The sequence below is a fragment of the Penicillium chrysogenum genome (assembly GCF_028827035.1).
Source record: "Penicillium chrysogenum strain IBT 35668 chromosome Unknown utg000005l_segment0_segment0, whole genome shotgun sequence".
NCBI lineage: Eukaryota > Fungi > Ascomycota > Eurotiomycetes > Eurotiales > Aspergillaceae > Penicillium > Penicillium chrysogenum.
This window is the reverse complement of record NW_026622753.1, coordinates 3,246,886-3,270,549: the sequence shown is the minus strand read 5'-3', so window position 1 is coordinate 3,270,549 and position 23,664 is coordinate 3,246,886. Positions and strand designations below refer to the sequence as shown.

The 23,664-nt window shown below is 50.1% G+C and overlaps 8 protein-coding genes across 8 annotated transcripts; 2 read left to right on the top strand and 6 right to left on the bottom strand.

The window, feature by feature from the left end:
- Positions 1–1,107: 1,107 nt before the first annotated feature.
- On the bottom strand, positions 1,108–6,140 carry N7489_009625 (uncharacterized protein; the record flags this gene model as incomplete). Its single annotated transcript, XM_056715375.1, has 3 exons — positions 1,108–1,734; positions 1,792–4,402; positions 4,453–6,140. The coding sequence occupies 3 exons, from the start codon at positions 6,138–6,140 to the stop codon at positions 1,108–1,110; spliced, it is 4,926 nt and encodes a 1,641-aa protein (XP_056562997.1).
- A 3,016-nt stretch (positions 6,141–9,156) lies between these two features.
- On the bottom strand, positions 9,157–9,847 carry N7489_009624 (60S ribosomal protein uL11; the record flags this gene model as incomplete). Its single annotated transcript, XM_056715374.1, has 4 exons — positions 9,157–9,170; positions 9,225–9,670; positions 9,752–9,785; positions 9,844–9,847. The coding sequence occupies 4 exons, from the start codon at positions 9,845–9,847 to the stop codon at positions 9,157–9,159; spliced, it is 498 nt and encodes a 165-aa protein (XP_056562996.1).
- A 428-nt stretch (positions 9,848–10,275) lies between these two features.
- sec23 (GTPase-activating protein SEC23) lies at positions 10,276–12,916 on the bottom strand (the record flags this gene model as incomplete). The annotated part of the gene is made up of 7 exons (XM_056715373.1): positions 10,276–10,300; positions 10,354–10,547; positions 10,606–11,703; positions 11,754–12,227; positions 12,281–12,575; positions 12,635–12,765; positions 12,824–12,916. The coding sequence occupies 7 exons, from the start codon at positions 12,914–12,916 to the stop codon at positions 10,276–10,278; spliced, it is 2,310 nt and encodes a 769-aa protein (XP_056562995.1).
- A 701-nt stretch (positions 12,917–13,617) lies between these two features.
- N7489_009622 (DNA primase subunit PRI2) lies at positions 13,618–15,238 on the bottom strand (the record flags this gene model as incomplete). Its single annotated transcript, XM_056715372.1, has 3 exons — positions 13,618–14,382; positions 14,446–14,996; positions 15,049–15,238. The coding sequence occupies 3 exons, from the start codon at positions 15,236–15,238 to the stop codon at positions 13,618–13,620; spliced, it is 1,506 nt and encodes a 501-aa protein (XP_056562994.1).
- Positions 15,239–15,882: 644 nt separating this feature from the next.
- Positions 15,883–16,716, top strand: N7489_009621 (adenylate kinase ADK2; the record flags this gene model as incomplete). The annotated part of the gene is made up of 2 exons (XM_056715371.1): positions 15,883–16,054; positions 16,124–16,716. The coding sequence occupies 2 exons, from the start codon at positions 15,883–15,885 to the stop codon at positions 16,714–16,716; spliced, it is 765 nt and encodes a 254-aa protein (XP_056562993.1).
- A 292-nt stretch (positions 16,717–17,008) lies between these two features.
- Positions 17,009–18,036, bottom strand: N7489_009620 (thermonuclease family protein; the record flags this gene model as incomplete). Its single annotated transcript, XM_056715370.1, has 2 exons — positions 17,009–17,497; positions 17,647–18,036. 2 exons carry the CDS (start codon positions 18,034–18,036, stop codon positions 17,009–17,011), a joined length of 879 nt encoding a protein of 292 aa, XP_056562992.1.
- A 336-nt stretch (positions 18,037–18,372) lies between these two features.
- N7489_009619 (F-box protein) lies at positions 18,373–19,872 on the top strand (the record flags this gene model as incomplete). The annotated part of the gene is made up of 1 exon (XM_056715369.1): positions 18,373–19,872. The coding sequence occupies one exon, from the start codon at positions 18,373–18,375 to the stop codon at positions 19,870–19,872; it is 1,500 nt and encodes a 499-aa protein (XP_056562991.1).
- Positions 19,873–21,613: 1,741 nt separating this feature from the next.
- On the bottom strand, positions 21,614–23,040 carry N7489_009618 (uncharacterized protein; the record flags this gene model as incomplete). The annotated part of the gene is made up of 2 exons (XM_056715368.1): positions 21,614–22,813; positions 22,882–23,040. 2 exons carry the CDS (start codon positions 23,038–23,040, stop codon positions 21,614–21,616), a joined length of 1,359 nt encoding a protein of 452 aa, XP_056562990.1.
- Between the last annotated feature and the right edge of the window lie 624 nt (positions 23,041–23,664).

Below are 23,664 nucleotides of genomic sequence, written 5' to 3'. Positions count from 1 at the left end.
CGCCTCCCTTCGACGGAGTACTCGCTCCGTATTAGTGTCGGGGTGTATGTACTGTGCAATGCGTAATGTAATATGCAAGAGCCGAAGCATGGCGTGTACTTTTGCTTTTGCTATGATGCAGATGCAGATACCCTGGTTCAGCCCGTCACGCGCTGGTGGAGTAGGTTTTGGGTTTGGGACTGATTTGGTGTGGACCTGGACCTGGATGCACCTGGACCTAGTTTGAATGGCGAAGCTGGGATCTGAGAGTAGTTGGTGCCTCATCCCCTCTGCACGACACAGGGATGGAGAGGGCGTTCTCAAGTAGAGCTTGGGATGCAGAGACGAGATAAGGAGGTTTGATGATGTGATAGGCTCATGCGGGGAGAAGGCTGCTCAGACCGACAAAGGCCAATGTAAACATCAAGGTATTGATTGGTTTTGGGTGTCTCAGTGCGTCACGAATGTCTTGGATTGCGATTGAGGGATGGAACGGCGTCGACTCTATTGGTTGCTGGGGACAAGGTACCAATTGTAAACAGGGGTTCTCAGGGCCGAGGGCTTGCATGTGGCTTGGGTTCTGCATACCGCCATTAGGGGCTAAGTGCCCAGGTTCGCAGCAGGTATCAAACAAGTTGTATCCTAAATGAGTGGATATGATCATATTGCTTCTAGGTATAGATATAGGGACAGAGCTTACCATAGTATTGTACAATGTCTTCATTGTCAGATGGCGAGAGTTGCAAATCATTAGCAGAGGAAATGGTAGGCGGATTGCCCTGGAAAAAGGTTGTGTAGACCTGTTCTGCTGTTCAGTTTATCAAAAAGACGATCCCAAAACTACAAGTCGTGCATATCCAGAGGTCCAAAATACAAATGTGAAGGACATAACGCTGCCCAAGAAACCAACCGACAGTCCCTCTCTTTCGTGAATATTCCCAGTGTACGTGTACATCACAAAGCTACATGCAAAGGTAAATTCATTACATAAATGATCCAGCCCAAACCCAGGGCGGAAGGTAGAAAGGTAGATGAGACCCAGATGCAAATAAGTAGAACGAGAATGAAGAGAAGACAGAAAAAGGCAAAAAAGGAAAAATCGCTCAAGGGGTATATTCGCAGTGCACATCATAACCAGATATCGCCTTCTTCGCCGTTAACCCACTGCGCCCAGACGGCCTCATAAGCAGTCTCCAGATCGCGCACCCAGCGCGCCGTATCGAAGAGCTTATTCTTGTAACGGTCCCGGAACAGCATCTGCCGTATATCCGTCAGCCGGCCGCGGGCGTAGCCCTCGTGACCAGAGTACTGCAGATCCAGACATAGACGGATAGCCTTATTCTCGTAGTCTTCGTCCGACGACGCGATGAGTTCTTCACGGGCGCGCTGGCCAGCCTCAGAGCTGGGGAGCGCGCTACTGAGAATACTGCTCGCCATGCGGGAGCACATTTTGTACTTATAGCGTGGGAGAGTAAGTAGCGGGGTGCCGCTCCAGAGGACATCTGTTGCTGTGGTGTGGGCGTTGCATTCTGGTGTGTCAAGAAACAAGTCTAAGATTTTCGCTCGCGCGATGTGTGTGTTCTTTGGAGCCACGTCCGTGAAGATGATCCGCGAAGCCGTCTCTTCGCCGGCCCAGGCTTTAGCAATGTCTCGTAGGTTTTGTTCGCCAGTGTCTGGGAAGCGGAGGAGCCAGAGAACAGCGTTGGGGATTCGCGCGAGTATGCGCAGCCATGTTCGGAACGTCGTGGGTTCAACCTGAAGCGGAGGTTAGTTGCGTGGTTTAGCATGAGTAGACATGGAAGATAGACTGACCTTGTACAACTGGTTGAAATTACCCAAGATGATAGTATCGTCACTCAACTTGGGGAATAATTCTTTGCGCATTCTCCAGCGCCGGGCTTGTTCTTCTTCCCATGATACGTGCTTTTCACTAGCATCTGGGGCACTCTGTCGGTGATCACAGCAGAAAAAGGTATCGCGCGTAAAAACAATCTTTTCTCCGTAAACCCAGTCCTCGACTTCCTCGCCATTGTCTTCTTCCAGGAGACGATCCCCGATCCGTGTTTTACGCCGCCCGGGGCTCAATGTCTCCGGTGGAATAGAAAGCTCATCAGCGAGGATGTAATCACACCACTCGGCACCGAGGGTGCCTGCGAAACCCATGAATGACATGTGAATAGGCGCTGGGCGTGCAGCAAAGACCTCATTGCGAGCTCCTCGCGTGTAACCGTTCAAGTTAACCAGAATGTGAATCCCATCCCCAACAATCTGCTGGACTAGTCGATCGACCGACCATCCACTCGCATCATAGAAGACGGGAGCCTCTTTCTCAATCTGCTGCCGATGCACCGATTTGTCACTGGGGGTTGTAGCGTAACAGTATGACTTGACGCGGGAAGGATCATGCAGTCCAAACACAGATTGCATCAGATGTGCGAGAGGGTGGTTGTTGAAGTCCGATGACACGTAACCAACTCGAAGGTACGGACTAGGCGGAGACGGAGGAGGGAAGACAGTAGCTGGCAACCACGGAAGTCTGAGAGTTGAGGTTGAGATCCGCAGTCCATTACGCTGGGAGATCTGACGGATTTGCTTCGCCGTCAGGGGACAAGTGAAGGTATGGAACGGCAGAACGGTAGGTGCATTCGGGGCAGAAAGAGCTCCAGGGAGTTGAGGTCGACGATACTTAGAGAGAGGATAATCTTTGCCAAAGACATAGCGGTCTTGATACCATTGCCAAGTGAGAGACCGGATCGCCCGCTCCACGAGTCGTACGAGTCGAGATCCTTCCCATTTCTGTCCGGCCCAGGACTGGAAAAGCTTTGTCAGAGACATGCGATGACTGGAAGCAAAGCGAGTAGACTCCAAGGCGGGAGCTAGTTGTAGGCACAATTGCTCTGCCGTGCTGGCAGTCAACATGCCACGGCCCCAATATTCCCCTTCTTTGAGCTGTCGGTCGACAATGTCCACTACCCGCTTGATCCATCCAGAACCCGTGTCGATGCTGAGTGAATCCCGAAGCATCCCTTTCTCGTCAACATGCCATCGATCCCGGAAGCCACGGGCGCTGACGACGCCACCACGACCTACCCAGTTGCAGACAGAATTCAAGGCATTCGCTAATCCGCAAACCGCCTCGGCAAACTCGGGGTTTACCTTGACAGCGCGCTTATAGTATACAATGGCATCGTTGACCTTACCACTATCCTTGACAGCATTGGCCAGGTTTGCCAAGGCGATATCGAAGTTGCCATCGCACTGAACTGCCTGCTCGTACATCTTGATGGCGGCGTGAAGCTGCCCGATGTCCTTAAGTAGGCTGCCAAGGTTGGTATAGAGATGGGCATGTCGCGAGTCGAGATGCAAGCCATAGTTGTAATATGCCAAGGCTAGGGATATTCCACTCCCAGGGACAACGCCAGGGATCTCGAGGTGGTGCTGGGTCTCACCATTTGAACGCACTGAACCTCTCGCTGGTGGATTGTTCTGAATTCCGGCCAGCAAAATTCCAACATTGTTTGCAGTGGATGGGCTAGGCTGCAGAGAGAGGGAGAGATAATAGAGAGCCAAAATATCCCGGACACCGGGGGAAGACCTGGTTGCTCCTGAGGAACCCACGCTGGACATGCCATCCTGGTAAATCTTCGCCAATGAAAGGAGAGAGTTGCTGGTGGTGGAAGTGGCTGCATTGCGAGAAATGCCTTCAGCAACGTATTGGAGCCCCGGCGGCATGCCGCTTGCTGGGAAAACAAGTTTGGCGGTTTTCAATGCTGCATCTGGATAGAGCAGGATGCTCTCCTTGGAATCATGCTCGGGTTGAGGGTACCCATTGCTAGGACCGCTAGAAAAAGCAGCAAAAATCTGCTTGATAATGCTTTGGATGCCATGTCGCCTTCGGCCAGCAGCGATGAGAACGGCATCCTCAAACGCAGCTGCAGCACCCACATTATCACCAAGAGCATAAAGCATATTACCTTTGGCGTGAACCAAAGCTAGCATTCTCCCGTTCTCCGCACCTGAAATTGCATATCCGCTGCTCGCAAAACCAAGGGGTTTGGCATCCGGTGAGCTAGGTTCTATTCCTTGTGTTCGTCCCATGTCGTCTTCGTACTCGAAAGACGCTTTGTCGTACATGCACGCGTCGGACACGTTGCTCTCGGCATCACTCTCGGGTTCGCTAGCGTGTTCATCTGTCTTGAAGCAATCGCCGTCTTTGGGATGACGAAGGGAAGTCTGGACAAAATCAATGATGTTGACGGCTTCCCTGCCTCTGTGGCTATTGCATAGTAATCCAATAAGATGTTCCACGGCTTCAAAGAAGCTCGGCCGTAGTTGCACGGCGCGCAACCAGTGTTGCGAAGCCTCCTCTCGGCGATCGAGTGCCAACATGGTGGCAGCAAGGTTGGAGATAGCTTCCACATGCCTTGGTATTTGTTAGCGTTGATTATCAGACAGCAACAATATTTCACTTACGTCGAGTCACGAGTGATGATCCTGGAGTACCATCGCACAGCTTTATGATAATCACCCAAGCCATAGGCCAAACAACCCCCGAGAAGCATTCCGTCGATCCATTCCCAACGGCTCTCCGCACACAAGTCAGAGAGCATTGACAAAGCAGACGCAGCATTAGACATAGGCGAGCCCTCGTTGAAAAGAGAGCCACGAGCCCTGGTGAAAGGCGACACCCCCGAAGGACAACCCGTGTCTCGCAATCCAAGCATATGGGTATCTGACCCTCTGCTATGCGCGAATTGGTTTAAGGATGGGCGGCGAGTTTGGACACGAGGAATAGACGTAGGATCATTCGACCTAAGGCTGCCCGCATTAAATTTCTGCCGTTGCAAGTCATATTGACTAGCCGGGTAACTGTTATGGCGTGTGAGGTCGGGTGGAGGGGCTTGTGAAAAGTCGAGACCCGGTTGCCGTGGGGGTTTAGGGTAGATACTCGGCTTTAAGAATCGGGGGTAACCGTCAACGGCAGCGTTACTAACGCTGTTGCGGCGGGCCTGGTGGATGGTTGCGAGGAGGTCAACATAGACACCATGAGCCTCGGATAAGACCTTCTCCTTGAAATCCGCGTTGACTACTACTGCAGGGCCTGGGGTCTGGAATCCATGTAATGGGCGACTCGACCAATTCGTGGGCTCGTTATTCAGTGACTGCGGCGGTGGATGGCCTGATAGAGGACGGTTGGCTCGGGTGTGGAAAGGCAGTTGGTCAGAGTGACGTGGTGGGAAAAGAGGCTTCATCAAAGAGTCCTGGGTAGGCAAACCAGGCATGGACTGCCCCCATGCGACCCCCGAATCTGTGTGGCTGCCTAGCGGAACCTGAGCTTGATTAAAAGTCGGCTGGTTGAGGTCGTAAAATGGCTGGCTCATCTGCTTTGTAAAGGGCGACGGGGATTCAAAACGCGCATCACGAAATGCCGCGGGACGATATGGAATGTATACTCCATCCGGCCAATATGGACCGAATGGCCCAGTACCCGCGGAAGCAGTTGGTCCGAGACACGACTGCAGGGTTGCCGGTAGGACCGTGGGCACATACTGCCCGTTCTGTAAGAGATATCGTTGGGATGGCTGGAGGGGCAAGGTTTGGTTCAACATGGAGTCAACGCCCGGAGGATAATTGACCGGACGAACCCAGCTCGTCCCATTCACGTCTTGCACGACTTCTCCTTGGATTGTATTGCCTGCGGGGTCATTTTTGAAGACGGGTGGGAAATTCATTTGTTTGGTTGCTGACTGGTCCATGGGCTGCCAATTTTCAGACTGCATCCCTTGTTGAGGGGGAATGAACTGGCCCGATTCCATCGGCGAAACCAAGATATGCTTGGGCGCTGGTGGCTGAACGGTATCGCCAAGAGTCCCGTCATACCCCGCAGCCAGAGTTCCGTTGGGGGTTTTCCTCCTCAGGGTGTGTTCAGCCATATTTGTGCTGGAGCTATAGCCGGAGCCATCGCGAGGATCGAGACGTTGAACGGGGTGAGGTAGTGGGATGCGCGATCGTGGTATTGTATTGAAGGGAGGTTTGGAGGGGTCATTATGGACGGGGAGTTGGTCGTTCGCATCGTACATTTGCTGATTGAGGGTGTCGGTATTATAGTGTATGCGTTGGTGCGGTTGGACCGAGGGGAACGGTGCGACGGTCGGATACATCTTTGCTTTCTTCTCTCCTTGATCCAAGGACGACCGGAATACCTTGAGGCCGCCCAGCGACAAGGATATGAAGACTCAACACGTCAATGGAGTCAACAATCAAAAATCATCCTTGAAACGTTTCCGACACCTCATTATGTGAAGCCAGTCAAGCCAGTTCTCAGCAGTTCAACCGGTGAGCTTGAAGGAGTTCAGAATATCGTCATCGACTGGAAAAGCGTGGGATAGGGAAGTATGTAAGATAAGGAGAAGAGGGAAAAGAAAATTTAAAAAAAGAATAAAAATTCAAGAGAAGAAGATCAGAGACGCAAGGGAGAGAGAGAATGTCCAGCTCAAGATGCTGGTGTCCGAAACGGCCAATAAAATGGAATCTTGGCAAGTGCGAGGGGTCGATCAATAATGGATCAGGGGGAGATCAGTGGAGAGATGAGATCAAAAGAGAGGAAAGTCAGAAAGGAGAGGGAAGCTAAGGAAGAGAAGGGAAGAGAAAGAGTAGAAAGAGTAGAAAGAACAGAAAGAACAGAACCGAACAAGGTTGAGCAAAACCGGGAGTGGACACGGTGGGTTCAGGTGGGGGAAGATAAAATATAAAATGTAAAATGTAAAATATGAAGGATTACTTTACATTTTTATACTTAACTAGCTACTATACATGTTAGTTAAGTTATCTCTTATATACCTAGGTGTATCCTATATCTTATATATAAGCTACAACCTACTCCTTTCCTCCAAAACCAAATCTCCTATCTAAATCCAAAGTGGATCATTGGTTCCATCACGGCGACTAGTGATCGGTGACGCCCCCGCCATCGAGTCGAGCCCGTTCTCGGTTTCTGTGGGCTACGAGACTTGGCTGAACCTTAGGGAAATTGATGATTTTCTATGATTTTCAATCTTCATGTTAATATGTCTTGAATCTCTCCCTCTCTCCCTCTCTCCCTCTCTCTCTCAAACTGGACTGAATATCTTAATATCCACTAATATCTGTGTATTTGTTTTAGTTTCTCCTTTCTTTTCCCTCTATTCTTTTTCCTCTTTTTCCAACTTCTGACAGGCGCCGCCCCCTGTTTGTTGGCGTTCCGATCCTTTCCTATCCGGGATAATTCTGGGGTTGCTAGCATTTCCACCACGATCCCTGCGGTCATTTCTCAGCCTCTTAGCCTGACAGATTTTACAGATTTTTCTGTTTTGTTATTCTTTCTACGGGTTACGGCGTGGTTGATTGGTATATAGAACATTGACAGGTCATATACATCCTCTTACGAGAATATTCGAAACTTCAGACCGTTTCTCATAAAGTTAACGTGTCATAGGTAGAGATCGGCAAACTGCCCCCCCACTGTGTGTCGCATCCTTCCTTGGCCTGCACAACGTTCCTGTACGGCGGCATGCGGGTCGGGTGATACAGGCACTCAGTATTTACAACAGTAGGGATTGAAGGCAATACTAGTTAGTATCTCTAGTCTTTCGAAACGATGAACAAAAAGAAGTAAAAGAAGTAAAAGAAAAACAGAAAAACAGAAAGGGAAGAAAAAAAGAAATCCCATGTCACATCATATCCACTTGATATTCCCCGACTCCATTTGACCCAAATATAACTTCCTTCCAATGGACCAAACACAACGCGCACATCGAGAATGGATCAGCCCCCACCCGTTGGATGAGCACGCACATCGCCTTATCAGGACGAGGATCCTCAGTGGAGTCCTGGCGCTATGCTATTATGGAGCACGAAGTACGAAGTAATTTGTTTGCATTCCTCATTTCATAAGAATCCGATTCTTCGGTGAGCAATTCTTCTCATTTCTATAATTCTGACATTTGGTCCACCGATAACAAGTACGAACGGACTTCTCCGTAACTAAATCTTTATATTAATTTTCATTGGTCCCGCTCGGATACTTGCCCAGGTGGAGGGCTCTTTTTTTGGTGTAGCGGCCGTTGGGATGTTTCAGACTCAGAATAGAATTTAAAAGACAGGGCTATTTACTTGGTGGGACGTCGACTTCCGGATCCATGCAACATACATATATATACATGTGGATCTAGCTAGGTAACCGCATAGATTTCTAAGTTATACATTCGTACAGTGCAGACAACGTCGTTCTCGCGTGGTAGGGAATCGTTCCATTCGGGATATATATCACAAGGTTAGAAGCAGGAAAATTCAAATTCGGGTGTTCTAGAAACGAGTCCAGCCTCAACCAGTCAGTTGGCTATATCATATCAATATCATGGTGTACTCAAGTGTCAAAAACATCGCCTCGCATATGTACATGCATGCTGGCAGACCGCATGCAGGCGAGCCTGGCTGTGTTACGACATGGAGTCCAGTACTTTTGCACACCGCCACAGGAGGGTCCGAGTGGTGATAGTCCAAAGGACATAATTAATATTAGATACGAGACATGGAGTACAATTCAGAACAAAAAATGGCATGGTTGATTGAAGCTAGCTAGACTACAGCCTACGAGAGCAGACACCAAAGTATTATCTGCAAGAGATGTAGACCCGAAATATGGACCACTGTACCCACGAAGACAAGTCTTCAAGGATACCGCGATGAGTAATGGGACTGGTTTTCTCTTCCCCACTTAAAATAAGCCTATACCACGTTTTTGATATGATCAAACCCCGTAGGGAATGAACAGTAAGGGCCAGAGTGTTGTGGGGGTTCCAAAGGATGGACTGTCGGCTGCGCCGGAGATAGCCTGCCATTATTCTCATCGCCATAGGAGAGGGCGAGAGGATCATGAAAGGAGTTGGGAGATAAAGGAGAAAAGGAGTGATACAACCGGAAAGGAACGAGAGAGAAAAAGAACAAGCAGCGAGTTGGTCAATTTGTTCCAATTGCACACTCGCGAATTAGGGAAAGGTATCACAGGTCATGACTCATGAATATTTTGTTGGGTTGAGAAACCATTCGTATTCTGCAACTAGCATCTCAACATTAAGAGAAGCACGCCATAGAAATCAGATAGGCCTCCTCTTTTTTGAACATTCAAGAGAGAATAATTTATTCCTCGGGAACTGAGAAGATTGTTAGTAATTGAGACGACTCAACAATGAACTGCAAGAACTCACTGTCAATCTCGCCCTCCTTGACGTCGTCGGAGACGTCCTTGGGGCTGCGGCCGTCGACCTGGCAGCCGACGGAGAAAGCAGTACCGAGGATCTCGAGGACAACACCGCGGAGCTCCTTGGCCATGGAGCGAGTGCGCATGATGCGGGCAATCTCGATGATCTCATCCATGGGGATGGACTTGGAGTGCTTGATGTTCTTCTCCTTCTTGCGGTCACGGGGAGGCTCCTTGAGGGCCTTGATGACAAGGGAAGAAGCGGAGGGAACAACGGAGACGGCGGCCTGACGGTTCTGGATGGTCAGGCGGACGGTAACGCGGAGACCCTTCCAGTCGCCAGTGTTCTTGGCGATATCTTCACCAATCTTCTTGGGAGACAGACCGAGGGGACCGATCTTGGGGGCCAGAGCGGACTGAGCGCCGACCTCACCACCAGTCACACGCAGGTGGCTAAAGACAATAATGATTAGTTTCTTGTTGGGTCGATAGAGCCGGGTCCAGCCAGACGGGCTGGGGGAAAATTTGACTTACATGATCTTCACCTCATTGGGATCGAACTTGGGAGCTGATCACGAGGGAATATTAGTCGCCATCTTGCAGTAGGCCAAGTAGATGATACTTACGCATGGCGAGTGCGAAAGGTAGTCAATCGTCCTTGGTTGTCGAAGAGGGTGGTTACAGAAGAGAAGAGGAAAAGGAGCCAAAAAATTAAACTTGAAGGGGACTCACTGCTAGCGTGGCCCACACTTGCTCATCTAAGCGAATGACCGAATTGGGGGATTAGGGCACGCTCAGTGGATCACGTGAGATAACATAACCCTTATCAAGCTGCTTGCCTCTTTGGGTATTCTGTTTTGTGCTGGCACTTCAAGGCGCTCATGGCTACTCTATCTATACATATGTACTTATTGCAAAGGGACCCTCCTGTAATGGTATTAATCCATTCAATCTACTACTATATCGCGTTAAAGGAGTTAAATCACCGCTAAAGATACACAAGACCCGAGGGTCGACGACAGACCGCCCTTGCTCTCATGGCTATTGTCTCATAACACCTAGCTGGTTCCAGATACAGCAAGTCTAGAGTAAAGTTAGTTTGGCGTGTTCCAAGTCAAATTCCAGCGAAAACTCACTTCATCAGGTGGTCCATGAATGTCTGGAGCGACACGTCGTCAGTGAAGATGGTCTGCGATGACACACCGCCACCGTAGCCGCCCGTGGTGTGGGTTGTCGACGGGTTCAGCTTGGACAGCAAGAAACGGGCCTGGGAACCACCGGCATCACAGACGATGAAGCGGGGCAGAGGGAAACGGTCGGCAATAAGATCCTATAGGACACGAGTCAGTTAACAGCGTAAACATACGGCAAGGAAGGTGGCAACGAACCCTAGCATCCTCCTTAGGCTGATCAAGAAGCATCTTGAGGTTCTCGTAGCCTTCCTGTTCATGGTACCCGGCTTTCCTCCACTCGGCAATAGTCTCACCATGGAAGATGAGGATGTGGAAGAAGGTATCAAGGAGGAGAATGTGGGCGGGCTGGATAGAAGCGGAATCCAGAAGCACCGGCTGAGCACCTTCTTGCTCTAGAGAGTACGAATCGAGAGTGGGCTGGATCATGACGAGAGAGTCACCGGTGTCCTCGTGGTTCAAGACATGGCGGTAGAAAGCAGTCTCGTCGGGCGAGTTGTTGAAAACTTGCAGGAACTGACTTCGGCGGAGATGGAACATGAACTGAGGGTACAAGGTGAAGTTCTTTTCCAATCGGAATGATGTCGGGTCATCCTTCCGGTAGTCAGCGAATCGGGAGCAGAGTCTGATCAGCATGCGATCAACCCAGCGCAGGACGTCTGGACCGTCATCAACCTCCGCCTTGAATACTGCAATACGGGCCATGAGGACAGCGGCAGCCTCTTGGTCGAAGGACTGTGCCAGGGTTGGGTCACCCGCAGGCCCGCTCAAGGGCCGGGCAGTAGTGGTTACCCGCAGGTGGTAATGCCCAGAGGAGTGCTGGTAGTATGTCAAAAACTGGATCACACCCCGTTGAGGACCAGGCTGAACAGCAGCTGGGCCGCCTTGGTTGGCAATCTCAAAGTAAATACCATAGCTGGAGGATGGGTCCATTCCGCACATCTTCCATGCACAGGTGTTACCGATACCGCATTCTGTCTCGCCAACGGAGCTTGACTTCTTGTTGAGCGAGATAGCGTGGCCAATTAGACCAGTCACCTTAAGTTCCTTAGTTGTAAGCACCTCGAGAGATGCATTGAAGCCCATCAAGAGGTTGTCGGCGGCGTCCTTGTCGAACACACGCACGAACGATTGCTTGAACTGGGAGGATGTGAAGCTATCTGTGAGAAGCATGTGACCGCCAGTGTAGTTGGAGAGGTTCTTCATTTCCAGCAAACCCACTTGATCAAGACAGCCGGCGAAAATATCGACAATATGGCCATTGTTGGCAGCGCGCTTAGCGAGAGCATCATAGAACTAGAATCAAATTAGCAAAATATCCAATCCATCCTTGCGTTGAGACCGACCTTGACAGCTTTCTTGTAGTACTTGATGTTGTCCCGGTCGATATCATGGTGCGAGCGAATAGGCTCCTTCAATTCGGGCGAAACAACGTGGCCAGGGCCCTCAGTGGCTGCACCACTGGTGAAAGCCATAATGCGACCTCCAGCGTTCTGGAAGGAACTCTCAAGTAGACCAACGGCAACGCTCAGGGCAACACCGGTGCAGCGAAGGGGACGCTTGTCATTGGCCACTGGCCAGGGATCGCGCTGGAGTTGTTCGAGGACATTGGTGATCTGGAACTCAACCTGCTGAACAGGCATAAGGAAGCGCGCAGCCGGGCCAAGAGGAGGACGGGCAGGCTGTTGCTGGGGAACACCAGGGCGCATGCCGCCGGCCAGGCCCAGCATCTCTTGAACCTGCTTGGCGGTGTATTCCTTGTTGCCTCTGAACACATATGACTTTGCGCATTCGGTGTAGCCGAGTTCATGAACTTGGGCCTATATATCAATCAATAACATGCCAACTGCCTTGGAGGAGCATCGTTCCCTACCATAGTACCGAAGGTAATCAGACCAACCAGCGCATTGGGCGGCAGAAGAGACAAGCTCATGATGAGGGAGTCCTTCACAGCCTGCAGACTGTCATCCTCCTGGCAGGTATCGACAACAAAGACAAAAATCGGGGGAGCGGGGGCGGGTCGTGCCAATTGGTACTCGATCGTCGTGCTCTGGGGGTGGAGCTCTGGGGGTATCGTGTTCTCCGTGATATCCTTGTAATGCGGAGGGAGAGGGTTGCGTGACAGACAGAAGGGACAGATCCAGACTCGTGCGCGGACATCGACAGTGCTGTCCAACTGGTTAGTCCGTTTACTCATCGAGGTACCTCAGATCAACACGATACGTACGCATATGGGTTGAGGACAGCCCGGCAGGGCTGCTTGCAAGTAACGGGCTCATATTGTAGCAAAGGGGCATCGGGCTTTTCCTTCAGTGGGGTGTAGACGGCAGCGATGGGAACGACTAAGCGGGACGCTTCCTACATCAAGTATCAGCGGATGATGCGGTGAAGGTCAGATAGGGTCACTATCACGAACCATGCGAGTGCTCGGGAAAGTGTTCCAACTGAGTCTGACGCCATCGCGGTCTTCCACATCGCTCCATTGATCCTTCAACGCTTCGTAATCCATCTTGTTGGTACCTGTTCCGGGACTCGGTCTTGTGTTGACAAAGGGAGGGGGTATATGCGGGTATCGAGAAGTCGCAAGGAAAAGGGAACCTCGGGATTTAGGGTCTACTCCAATAAATTAAGCAAGTGAGCCACCCGGAGCATAATCCAGTCCCAAAATAAATCAGAGTCCCCGTTAATAGCTAGGGATTGAGTGAACGAGATGGAGGAGTATGTTGTGTGGAGGTCCGGTCCGTGAGTAAGGCCAGGTTGCAGCATAGTTGGTCTCTAGCGCCTCCCGGACCAAAACATCATTAAAACTCCGCTCGTCAGCAGTTTCTTCCTCTTTTCTTTTTTCTTCTTCAATTTCACGCCAGCCTACAATGTGTGTAAACATGTTATTATCGACAACTTCCGTCATTCCATGGCAAAGTTGTCTACTCGTTGAGCGGAGAATAACTTGACCCGTTGCTGGGCACCTGGATTTGAGAGGTCATTCTGATCCTTTCGGATTCTCTGGGAATCAGCTGTGGTCACACTCCCATTATTGTATGCCATGATTGTTAGAATATATATTATCTTGATTCAATTGGACCTGCTTCATCCATGGATATGTGCTCGTACCCCTATGCTCCCTCTAAACGCCGACTATCAAGGAAAACACGTGAAAACTGAAAAACTGCCCCGACATTACATCATGAAAATTTGACATGTGGAAAGACCCTAAGCATCCTTCGGGGCCTTAGACATCTGCTTCAACAGGTAGCTCCGCTTGAAGTAAGTGTTCGGGTGAACAATCGTGTCAAGGTCAGTTTGACTCCACGATCCATCCTCCTTGACCTTCTTGATCTCATTCTTGTGCGTCGCCTCGAATACTCTGTTGCAAGCAATATGATACCGCATCTTACCAACGTCCTCACGCACACCCCGCAGGACCTCCTTGTCACTAACGCCAGTGGCCTGGAGGAAGCCCACCAAGTTATCCACGGAGTAATGGCGATAGGGACAGCCGTGAGTCTGACCAATGCCAGGATTTGAGTCGCCGAGAATCTTCTGGCACGAGTAGGGAGTGTAACCCTTTCCCCGGCGGTTCACATCTCCACCGACCTCGCCATAGGCATGACGAATATTGTACTTGTATTGAGAGTTGAATTCGTCATCGGTCTTGCCCTTGAAAGACTGACGCCAGAACAAGATACACTCCTCCAAGGACAAGCCAATGCCCTTCAGGAAGAGCGTATACTGTAGTCGACCGAAGTGCTTCAGATGGTTGTTCTTGCGCAAGTTCACGTGCAAGCTCTTCATGCACAAGGGGAAGTGCTGTTGGGCCAGTTGGTCGATGGAGCTGGCCGTGATCGGAGATCCGTCCACATATCCTTCGCCTTCCGAGTATACCGACTCGGCGCTGCCAAAGTTCTTTGAAAGATGATTCAGAATGGGTGTTAGACGATCATCCTCATCGAGCCGTGGGAGGGCACGACTTGTGAGCTAAAATGCAATCAGCCACGATATTTTAAGCATCAAGCTCCTACTGAAGATATGTAGACGTACCTCGAGTGCGCGCTCCAAGCGAGCGGTAAACTCAGCCACGATCATGCTCAGCTGCTCTCGACCAGGAACATAAGCCTTTCCTTTCTTCAGGAAAACCGAGCGTCGTTCGACTAACTCGGGAACCTTCTCCCAGTCGACTTTATACCAGGTCTCATCCTCCAGCCCACGCAGCCCTGGCGTGGAGCTGAGGAGATTCTTTGCAATCTCTGTCTTCTCAAAGTCACCTACAGGTTCCCAATCGAGATTCAAACTATCGATAAATGCGCGCTTCTCCCTTGTGTCATCCTTCTGGAAACGGAATTTGAAGAGCATGGTTTCGGCGCGGGCGAATCGTCGACGGAGGTCCTCTGTGGCCGAGAAGGCCAACCGGAGGATGAAATGAGAGTAGTGGTCTTTTTGACGCTCATTTTTCAAGCGGGGGTCTGCGGCGCCCGAGGGAGAAGAGGTATTGGAGGAAAGAGGGAGGAATTTCTGCAAAAGAGGTGTAATGTAGCTCTCCGTCTCGGCGGGGGACTTGTTTCGATAAGAGCATGCTTCGATCTCGGCCAAGACTGTTTGCTATTAGTAAATAGCAAGAGAGCATGAATGGATAAATGTGCATACTTTTCAGTCTGTCAATGGCCCATTGCTCGAATTGCTCGAGAGTGATTTCCGCCGTAGGAGGTATTTCATAAATGTTCAGGCGGTGCGCATAGTCCTGCTGCTTGTATGTTGGGGTAGCGAATTGTCTCTTTTTTGGGTCAATAACAGCCCGTCGTTTGGGATCAATACGATGGGCGTCTTGTCGAATCATGGTGTATGTATTATGTTCAGTTGTCGAGGTACGAATGTATGAGATCTCCGCACTAAATGAACGCGAACGCGTCGGACGCGCAGAATCACGTGAAATAAAATCATTTGGCGTAACTTACGTAATACAGTACCCCCCGGGGCCGACCTTACCGGGGCCTGCTCACGGGTGAGGCTTTCCCCGAACAGAGCGTTTTCTTAAGACCAGGTGCACAGACATGTGAAAGTGGCACTTATACCGAGTCATAGAAGTAGATATATAAGTCCTTGATCTGCTCTCCTTGTGATCATGTTATGTTATAATATGATCTTTTCATAATCACTCAGACTTGAGTGCTCTGCCATACACTCCAACATACCCCGTACCTTAAAAAGGTATCCAGTTTCCCTCGGAGTCTTCACCGACCGCCGAAAGGATCAACCTTCCCCCCCCAGAATCAACATTCTCAACAGACTTCGCCCTGGAGATATGCGGCTGCTTGTCCTCTAACCCCAAGCTCCAACTCTTCCCTTCAATCCATTATGCTGTCGTGATATTGTTCATAATTATTCCCGTGGTTCCTCCCGCATCCCCAACATTTGATCCGTCCAGTCCGCCAGGGCCAGCAACCTTAAACCCTCGAGCTCCCAACACAGCTATCGCACGTAATGTCGCACACAACAAAACAGCTCCGGAAGGCTGCGCGGATCATCTTGATTGGTGCACCGGGAGTAGGAAAAGGAACACAGTCCGAGCGACTGCTAGCCCGATTTCCCCAGCTGGTTTCAATCAGCTCGGGTGATCTGTTGAGAGAGAATGTGCGCCGACGCACACCCCTCGGTAAGTAGATCCAGCATAGATGCAATAACCAATTACATACAGAGCCAATATTTCTAACCTTGATGACAGGCCTGGAAGCAGAGGCCGCAATGCAGTCCGGCAATCTTGTTCCCGACTCAATGATTCTGAACTTGATCTCCGATGATATGAAATCCAAGGGCTGGCTCCTCCCACCACGCACATCCTCAGTACAACCCACAGCATCCTCGTCATCTTCTTCTCTAGCCGATACTTCCTCCTCCCACTCAATCGATTCCTCTGCCTCCTTTATCCTCGACGGGTTTCCCCGCACCGCAACTCAGGCAGCAACCCTGGACAGCCTAGTACCCGTCAACTTTGTCGTGCACCTCATCACTCCACCATCAGTGATTCTTGCCCGCATCGCATCGCGCTGGGTCCACGAGCCGTCAGGGCGGGTGTATAACACAGACTTCCACCCACCAAAGGTGCCGGGCAAAGACGATGTTACGGGCGAGCCGCTGACGCAGCGAGAGGATGATTCTCTTGAGACATGGAAGCAGCGTCTACGGAAGTTCGAGGAGACAAGCAAATCCCTTCTGGAGCACTATGACCGTCAACGGTGTCTATTCCGTGCGGAGGGTAACAGCTCCGACGAAATCAGCCCAAAGCTGTTTGCCGAGGTCGAGCGGCGGTTCTGCTGAGCGAATAATAGCCTGTATACTGACTTGTCTTCTTGGATTCTCCCAACCCATCAGGAGCTTACTCGAGTCTTAGTGCCCATTTAGCAATTGCGGCCTGATTTGGAGGCAACACCACTCCCGCCCATGTATAGTTTAACACAACTTGGTGTATCATATTCAGCATGATAGTTGCATACCAGCCATGGATGTACAACGCTGTACAATGAAATCGTAGTCGTTCCGTCTCGTATGCAAATGTAAATGCCAGAACCATAGCCATGATCGCAAGCCCAGCTTACCGCAACTCATTCATCTATTTCTGCCCAATCTTCCCTTTCCCATTCCCTTTCCCGTTCCCTTTCTCGATCGGAAGGGGATCTCCCATACCCATCCGATTCTTGTACTCCCTCGGACTTTCCCAACCAGACCCGACGCGACGATAATCCTTCCAAAGCCCCCTGGCTCGCTTCTTAGCCCACCACTCGGCCTTGCGGTATTTCTTTTCCATCTTATCACCGCCAAATTCCGAGCCAATCTTCGCTTCATAGACAGTGGCTAAGCCACGCTTCAGCATTTCGTAAGAAACATCCCGCCGACGGAATGGCGGGAAGTCGAATGCGCGCCGGACGAAGACACTCGCTACCACGCGCGAGTATTGGTCCTGCCGATAAACGAGGGCACGGACTCGTCGGTTGGACAGATATGATGTTAGCCATGTGTGTGCGTCGCGCGCGAAGGGTTGTTCGGGGCGGCCGAAGTGGGCGAGTTCTGGGGCGTCGACGCCAGCGAGACGGATGTGGATCTGCGTTTGAGTAAATATGTAAGCTGGATATAGATGTGAAGGGTTGGATTGTGCTATGGCATAATTCCATGGCATAATTATGCCTGCTGTGAGCTGGAGGCGCCGAGGTTGGGGGAAGAGCCAAGGTAGGTAGGTGGTGGGCGACGAACAGTTTTATCCTTCAGATCCTTCTTCACGGTAGGAACCTTTTTCCATGGTAGCCAGCCCCATCCGGCCATGCGGCCACCCGGTGTATGGAATATCCTGAAATTGTCTCCATCGCCGACGCTGGTGACTTGGCCGAAGATGCTCCGCCGTCGAAGATATGAGGACGAGATGCTAGGCGCGTCGGGGATGCGCCGCAGGTAACGGCGGTGGAAGCGCACTGCGATAAGAATGCCGCTTGTTAGGACAACAGTTGGGATAATGGTTCTGAGTTCTGTGAACGCCGTCCAGTCGAGGATGGAACTCGGCTTGTTCGCCGCGGAGGAGAGCCAGGAGCTTGGTGTTTGTTTTTGTTCGTCATTGGTCGACTCGGAGCTCCATGGCGGCCATCGCATCACGACCCATGCCACTTGTGTGGCAAGCTTATGTGTGGTGAGAACGGGCGTTTGATGAGTGTAGTTGGGGTAAAAGACGATCAGTCAACCTCGGAAGCAACGATCATCTGCACGGGTAAAGGTGCAACCACCGATCCCTCTCATTGGTAAACAATCGACACACTCCCCATTGATGCATCCTTTACCTACATTATGCTAAGGACTGCGTTACTACCTTAGGATATTAGGGGAACTGTCGTCAAATGACACCCTCAGGGTTTCTTCAAGTTTTTCATTGCACAGAGCACGTCTCTAAAGATCCAAGGCCAATTTCTCTTTGATAAGCACGACCTAGCAATGACTAGACCGAAAGAGAGCCATGGTGTGGCATTCCTACCTCGCGAACTCTTTTGGATGATTCTAGGTTATTTAGAACCGAACGAGCTAGTCCGATGTCGCCGTGTCTCGCGTGCCTGGAATGAAGCCTTTAGCAACCCGGCCGTCCTACTCGCACTCCTGAAGAAACTTTTCCCATGGACAGAAGAAGTCAAAAGCCTGGGCACGGAGACATCAGTTGAAGAACAAGACCAAGGTCGTCGTCTTTTCGACCAGGTCGCTTCACGATATAGTTACCTAGCACGAGGCAAGCCCCGCTCTATCCAGAAGTACCGCCTCTGCGATGACTTTGGTAGCAGTGGAGACCGTGAATGGTACCAGGTGCAGCCATGGGAGTCGCACGCCAGTCATATGAGGCGCTTCGTTGACCGCCAGTTCTCTGAGGCTTTATGGACTTTCGAGAACGACCTGCTGGTCTACCCCAGCGCAGATCATCAGTGTCTCGTGCTCATGGATTTGGAAACGGACCGGCAGTTCATGGTACCCTTTATTATTCGTGGCAAGGTCGTTCGTCGAGTACGGCTGCAGAAGAGCTTGCTCGTCGTTGAATGGGCTGAACCAAAGGCCTTCCACTGGCTGAATGATAGCGATGGCGTGCATCGTCATTTTGCGTCCTCCTTTGATGTGACAAGGGGTGAGAATCAGGGATGGAGTATAACCCCGCGCAATGAATGGAAGATTATGTTTTTGGGACATCCGCTGAGCGAGCGAGATCGGTTCTTCTCCTCGCATAGTAACACCCATTATGTGATTTATATATGGCAGCCAAATCGCAGCTTGTACACCGCCGACGAGGATGCGCCCATTGAGTCTTTGTTTGTCTGGGACATATCGAAAGTATCATCATACCGACCTTCATTGGATCCCACAGGGCGACTGAGAGATGACTCACCTGGTGACTCTCCATCAATCGTGGCACGATTCGGATTCCGAGACCTGGAGTTCTTCGACATCCGACAACGAGGCTGTCCAAGCATCCAACGATTGGAGATTACGGATGATGCCCAGGCGGTCGAAATTACAGAAAATGTTTCTATCCAGCCGCAAGACGAACCACCCGAAATATTTGGGCTGCCCGAGCCCATTACTACAAGCATCCCTCTAGTTGGAAATGGGCCTCATTGGCGCCGGCATTTCGAGGGAGTTTTACCGCCTTACCGTGGGAACTGCAGCATGCAGGCTGAGAGTATGGAACTTAATGGTTGTATCATGAAGGACCCTTGGTTTGGCATCATTTCTCAAGTGACTGTGCTCGAGCCGAATCTTGGCTTTTGTCTTCACTTTGATACTTGGACGTGGGTACAAAATCAGGCTACCTATTTGAGTATCCAAACACCTCGCTCGACCATTACTTGTGACAATTGGGATTTTGTCGGTAGGGGGAAGATCGCTGGTAGTGAGAAGTATCTGATGGGCGAGAACTGCAATCGAGAGCTTGTGGTTTACCGGTTTGACAGATGACTTGAAGAAGAACAACCCTGGAAGAATATTTGGCCGTTTATGCGATCTCTCTCGCTAACGACCTGGTGATTCTACCTAGGTACAAATTCGATTCCTTATATCATCCTTAGCCAAATGAATTGCCAATGTTCCATTTAGATGTCCTTTGTCACCTTCGCCTTCTTGAAGTGTACATCAATCTCTCATTCTATTTATCATACACTTCTCTCCCTATGGAGTCCGTCGTGTGGAGAGTGCACTGGGCCGTAGTTTACACTCCTAGGCCAATCTATAGGTAGAGAAAGCGATTATTTGCGACGCAATTACCTTTCCCTAGTTGTTGCATGACGGCTGGGAGCAGTACCCAAGAATTGTAGAATAGTAGGTCCAGAATAGAGGATACACTTGTTCAAAATCATTGAATGCATAGATCCAAGAATGAAGTTTGTCTGATTCTGTATCTCCAGACATCCCTCATGGATAAAAGTCACAGTTGGATGGAGTGGCTCAACCTTACCAACAAAGCCACACCGAGAACCAGAGTCAATAGCCATTGCTACCGTGTCATCTCCGTTCAGGCATTACCAGTGTGATCCATCGCAGATGGCCGCGAATGATCGGACTTAGACAACTTCAATAAGTCATGTAACGCATCGTTTGAGGTAGTTGATACGACTCCGGTTGCAGCCAAGACACTCGTAATCTGCTCCGGGGATCTGGTATTTTCTTGTTTAGCTTCAGCACATCCATGGACAGCCTCCTGGTTGGACACTCCAGGGAAGGCCACATACTCGTACTCGTGCGCGCAATCTCTCGACAATCCGCACCCATGTCGTCAGACAAGATACATCTGTCTCTAGTATGACCAATGCATATATATGATTAGGGGAGTCCTTATAGACGTGAGACTGTCTTTTGTTTTATTTCGGAAATATATTTCAGTATAATGGCCCGAAGCTGAGCTCTTCGGTACTATGCGATGCCAGGAGAGGTAAAAACTCCCAATGGGATTGTTATTCGAACGCCGCCAAGGAGGGACAGGAAACTGTTGAGCAACTGGCTCTGGGGCGTCGACGGCATGTTTGTTATCTTGTCCTCGATCTTAGCAAGGCTTGACAAATCTGTCAATTGTACTTCTTACGAGGATTGAGCTCGACCACATCAGCATCGTAGTGACAATCGGGGTCTTGGATCTGAAGATGTGTTGAGTGAGGCAGGAGGAGAATGTCAACACCAGGGAAGCAGATAGTGATTTCTGTTGCAAAGGTGAACGTATAGTGTTTCAAACAGAAGCACAACGGAAGTAAGTGACTGAGAAGCAATTTCTATTCTTTTACCCTGGCCAAATAGAGCACAAAGACAGGAGTCCATCCTGTAAGAGGAGAGGGCACGTAGGATAGAATTAGAAGCCGATGTGAGTTCGAGGTGAGCAGGAGGTCACTATATCTGTGCATGAGAACGAAGTGGTATCTTGACCGAGATTCATTAAAATCGATAGAATGAGCGAACGCCGAATCCACCTCTTTCCTTTCCTTTTCCTTTCCTTTTTTCCTTTTTTCCCTTTTTCCCTTTTTTTCCTTTTTTGAAAGTTGAACAGACAATTAAGATCGGAAGGGTCTTCCTCCCACGACCCCCGAGGTCTCCTACCCCCTTTCCCGACAACAGCGCGAAATCCAGACCAAAGGAAAATCTAGACAGAACAAACAATATAAAGGAGAAACAAAGGTAGAACTGAAAACACTTGTGATCCAACATGGATCAATCACTGCTCCTGCGTACCACAACCCGTGAACTTACATCTGACACAGGCGTTCAGACCGCAACCAGGACAGGTAAGGATGAATGTTGGCATCCACAAGTTGCAAACATTGCACACGGGACGACCGAACTCCTTGTACCATAGACCATGGTGGGAGCAAAACTTGGGGTCATTCCGAACTGTAACAGGCGAGGCATTTGGGACCGAAAGACGAACCTCTTCCAACCAGCCGCAATAGGCCTCCAGCATAATACCATTAAGTTCACCGCCGATATCATCAAGAGTGTAGCGTCCATGGGGATCGGCAAGCTTTTGCTTGAGGAATGAGACTACAGGGAGCAACGAATCGTGGCCGACCATGTAGGAGTTGATCAGTTTCTCAGCGTCAGAGTTGGAGTCGTCAGTGGTGGATTCGGAGTTATCAGTAGTAGATTCAAAGTCTTCAACGGTTGACTTGAAATTCGAGTGCCCGTTGGCTGAATGGGTGTAGCTGGTGGAGTCGCTACTTGTTGTGAACTCAAAGGATGAATCGCTGCCAGTAGCAGACTGAGGATTCGAAGCGCGATCAGAGTGAATTGGATCATCGGCACCAGAACGGGACTTTTTGGCGTATTCATAGGCAAATGTGTCAAATGTGTCAGCAGGGTTGCAGGTCTTGATGTTCTCTTCAGGCAGGACATGCACGAAATCTTCGTGGCCAAAGTTGAGTTCGTCCAAGACTCCTTCAACAACATGGTCAAAATCGGCATATTTGGTGTCTTCATCCTGGCCCTTCGCCATATCTGCTAGGTCACGCTTCATCCGAGCCCGCATGTTTTCTTTGCGAAGCTCTGCCCGTGCCTTCTGCACTTCTGGATCAGTACCAAGCCATTCGTTCTCCCACTGGACATTTTCTGCTTCAAATTGCGCTCGTTTGGCCTTGGACTCAGCCGACTCCGGGTCCATGTGCACGCTTGTTCCGTAACTGTAGTAGTAGCTAAAGGTGTGCTGGCGGTGATGCCATGCTGGTTCGGCAAATGGGTTCGACCATTTGAAATCATGGGTGTGGTGTTCTCGCTTTGATGAACGATTGTAGTTGCTCTTGAAGACCCGAGCCGGTATATCATCCTCGGGATCCAGATGTCTCTTGGTCTTCTTTTTCAGGGCCTCGTCAAGCAAACGCCGACGGTCTTCGTCACGGAGGACCTCAACAGCATCTTGAATCTGTTTACAATGGCTTGTCAGTGATGTTCAACAGCAGGGTATGGTATATCTTGATGTGGTAGACACACCTTTCTGAATCGCTCAACAGTTGCAGGGGAATTTCCAGCCTTGTCTGGGTGGAGCTTCAAGGCAAGGCGCTTGTAGGCAATTTTGATGTCAGGGAGTTTGGCATCTCGCTCAACTCCAAGGATATCGTAGGCATCAGTGGCCACAGTGACGGTCGACATGTTTGCGGTCACACAAGTCTTGATAGTGGATGTTAGTGATTTCGTTATATGGGTTTGTGGACTTGACGATAAATAGCAGTTGCTGATCTTCGAACAGGCAGATGGAAAGAGAGAGACGGAGAGAGTAATGTGAAATCGAAATGAAGGAACCATGGGTAATCAGACCATATGTGCTAGTAAGGAAGGTGTGCGAGATAGATGATAATGACCATATCAATACATACTCACCTAGGCACTGCACAAACGTAGGGTATCAAGGTAGAAAGAAGGGCCACTGTAGAGGCCTGAGAAAATAGGGAACTAAATGAAGTAACAGCAAAGACGATGAGAATGGTGAAGAGGACGCTAGAAAAAGGAATAGCAATAGAAGATAAACAAGAGTACGAGCACTGGAGGAAGGTGAACACAAGTGGAATAATGAACAAAGATCACGCAGAAAGGATATTCAGCGTGAGATTCAAGAACTGGCGCAAGAAAGAGATCATGGAGAAGGAAAGGAAGAGAGAGGAAGAAGAAGAAGAGACTGGGATATAGTAATTGAGGATAATTGAGGATAATTGACAATCCTATTGTGAGTCGAATCCCATTGAACAAAGGATTACTTCCCAGAATGGCATAGTTCCG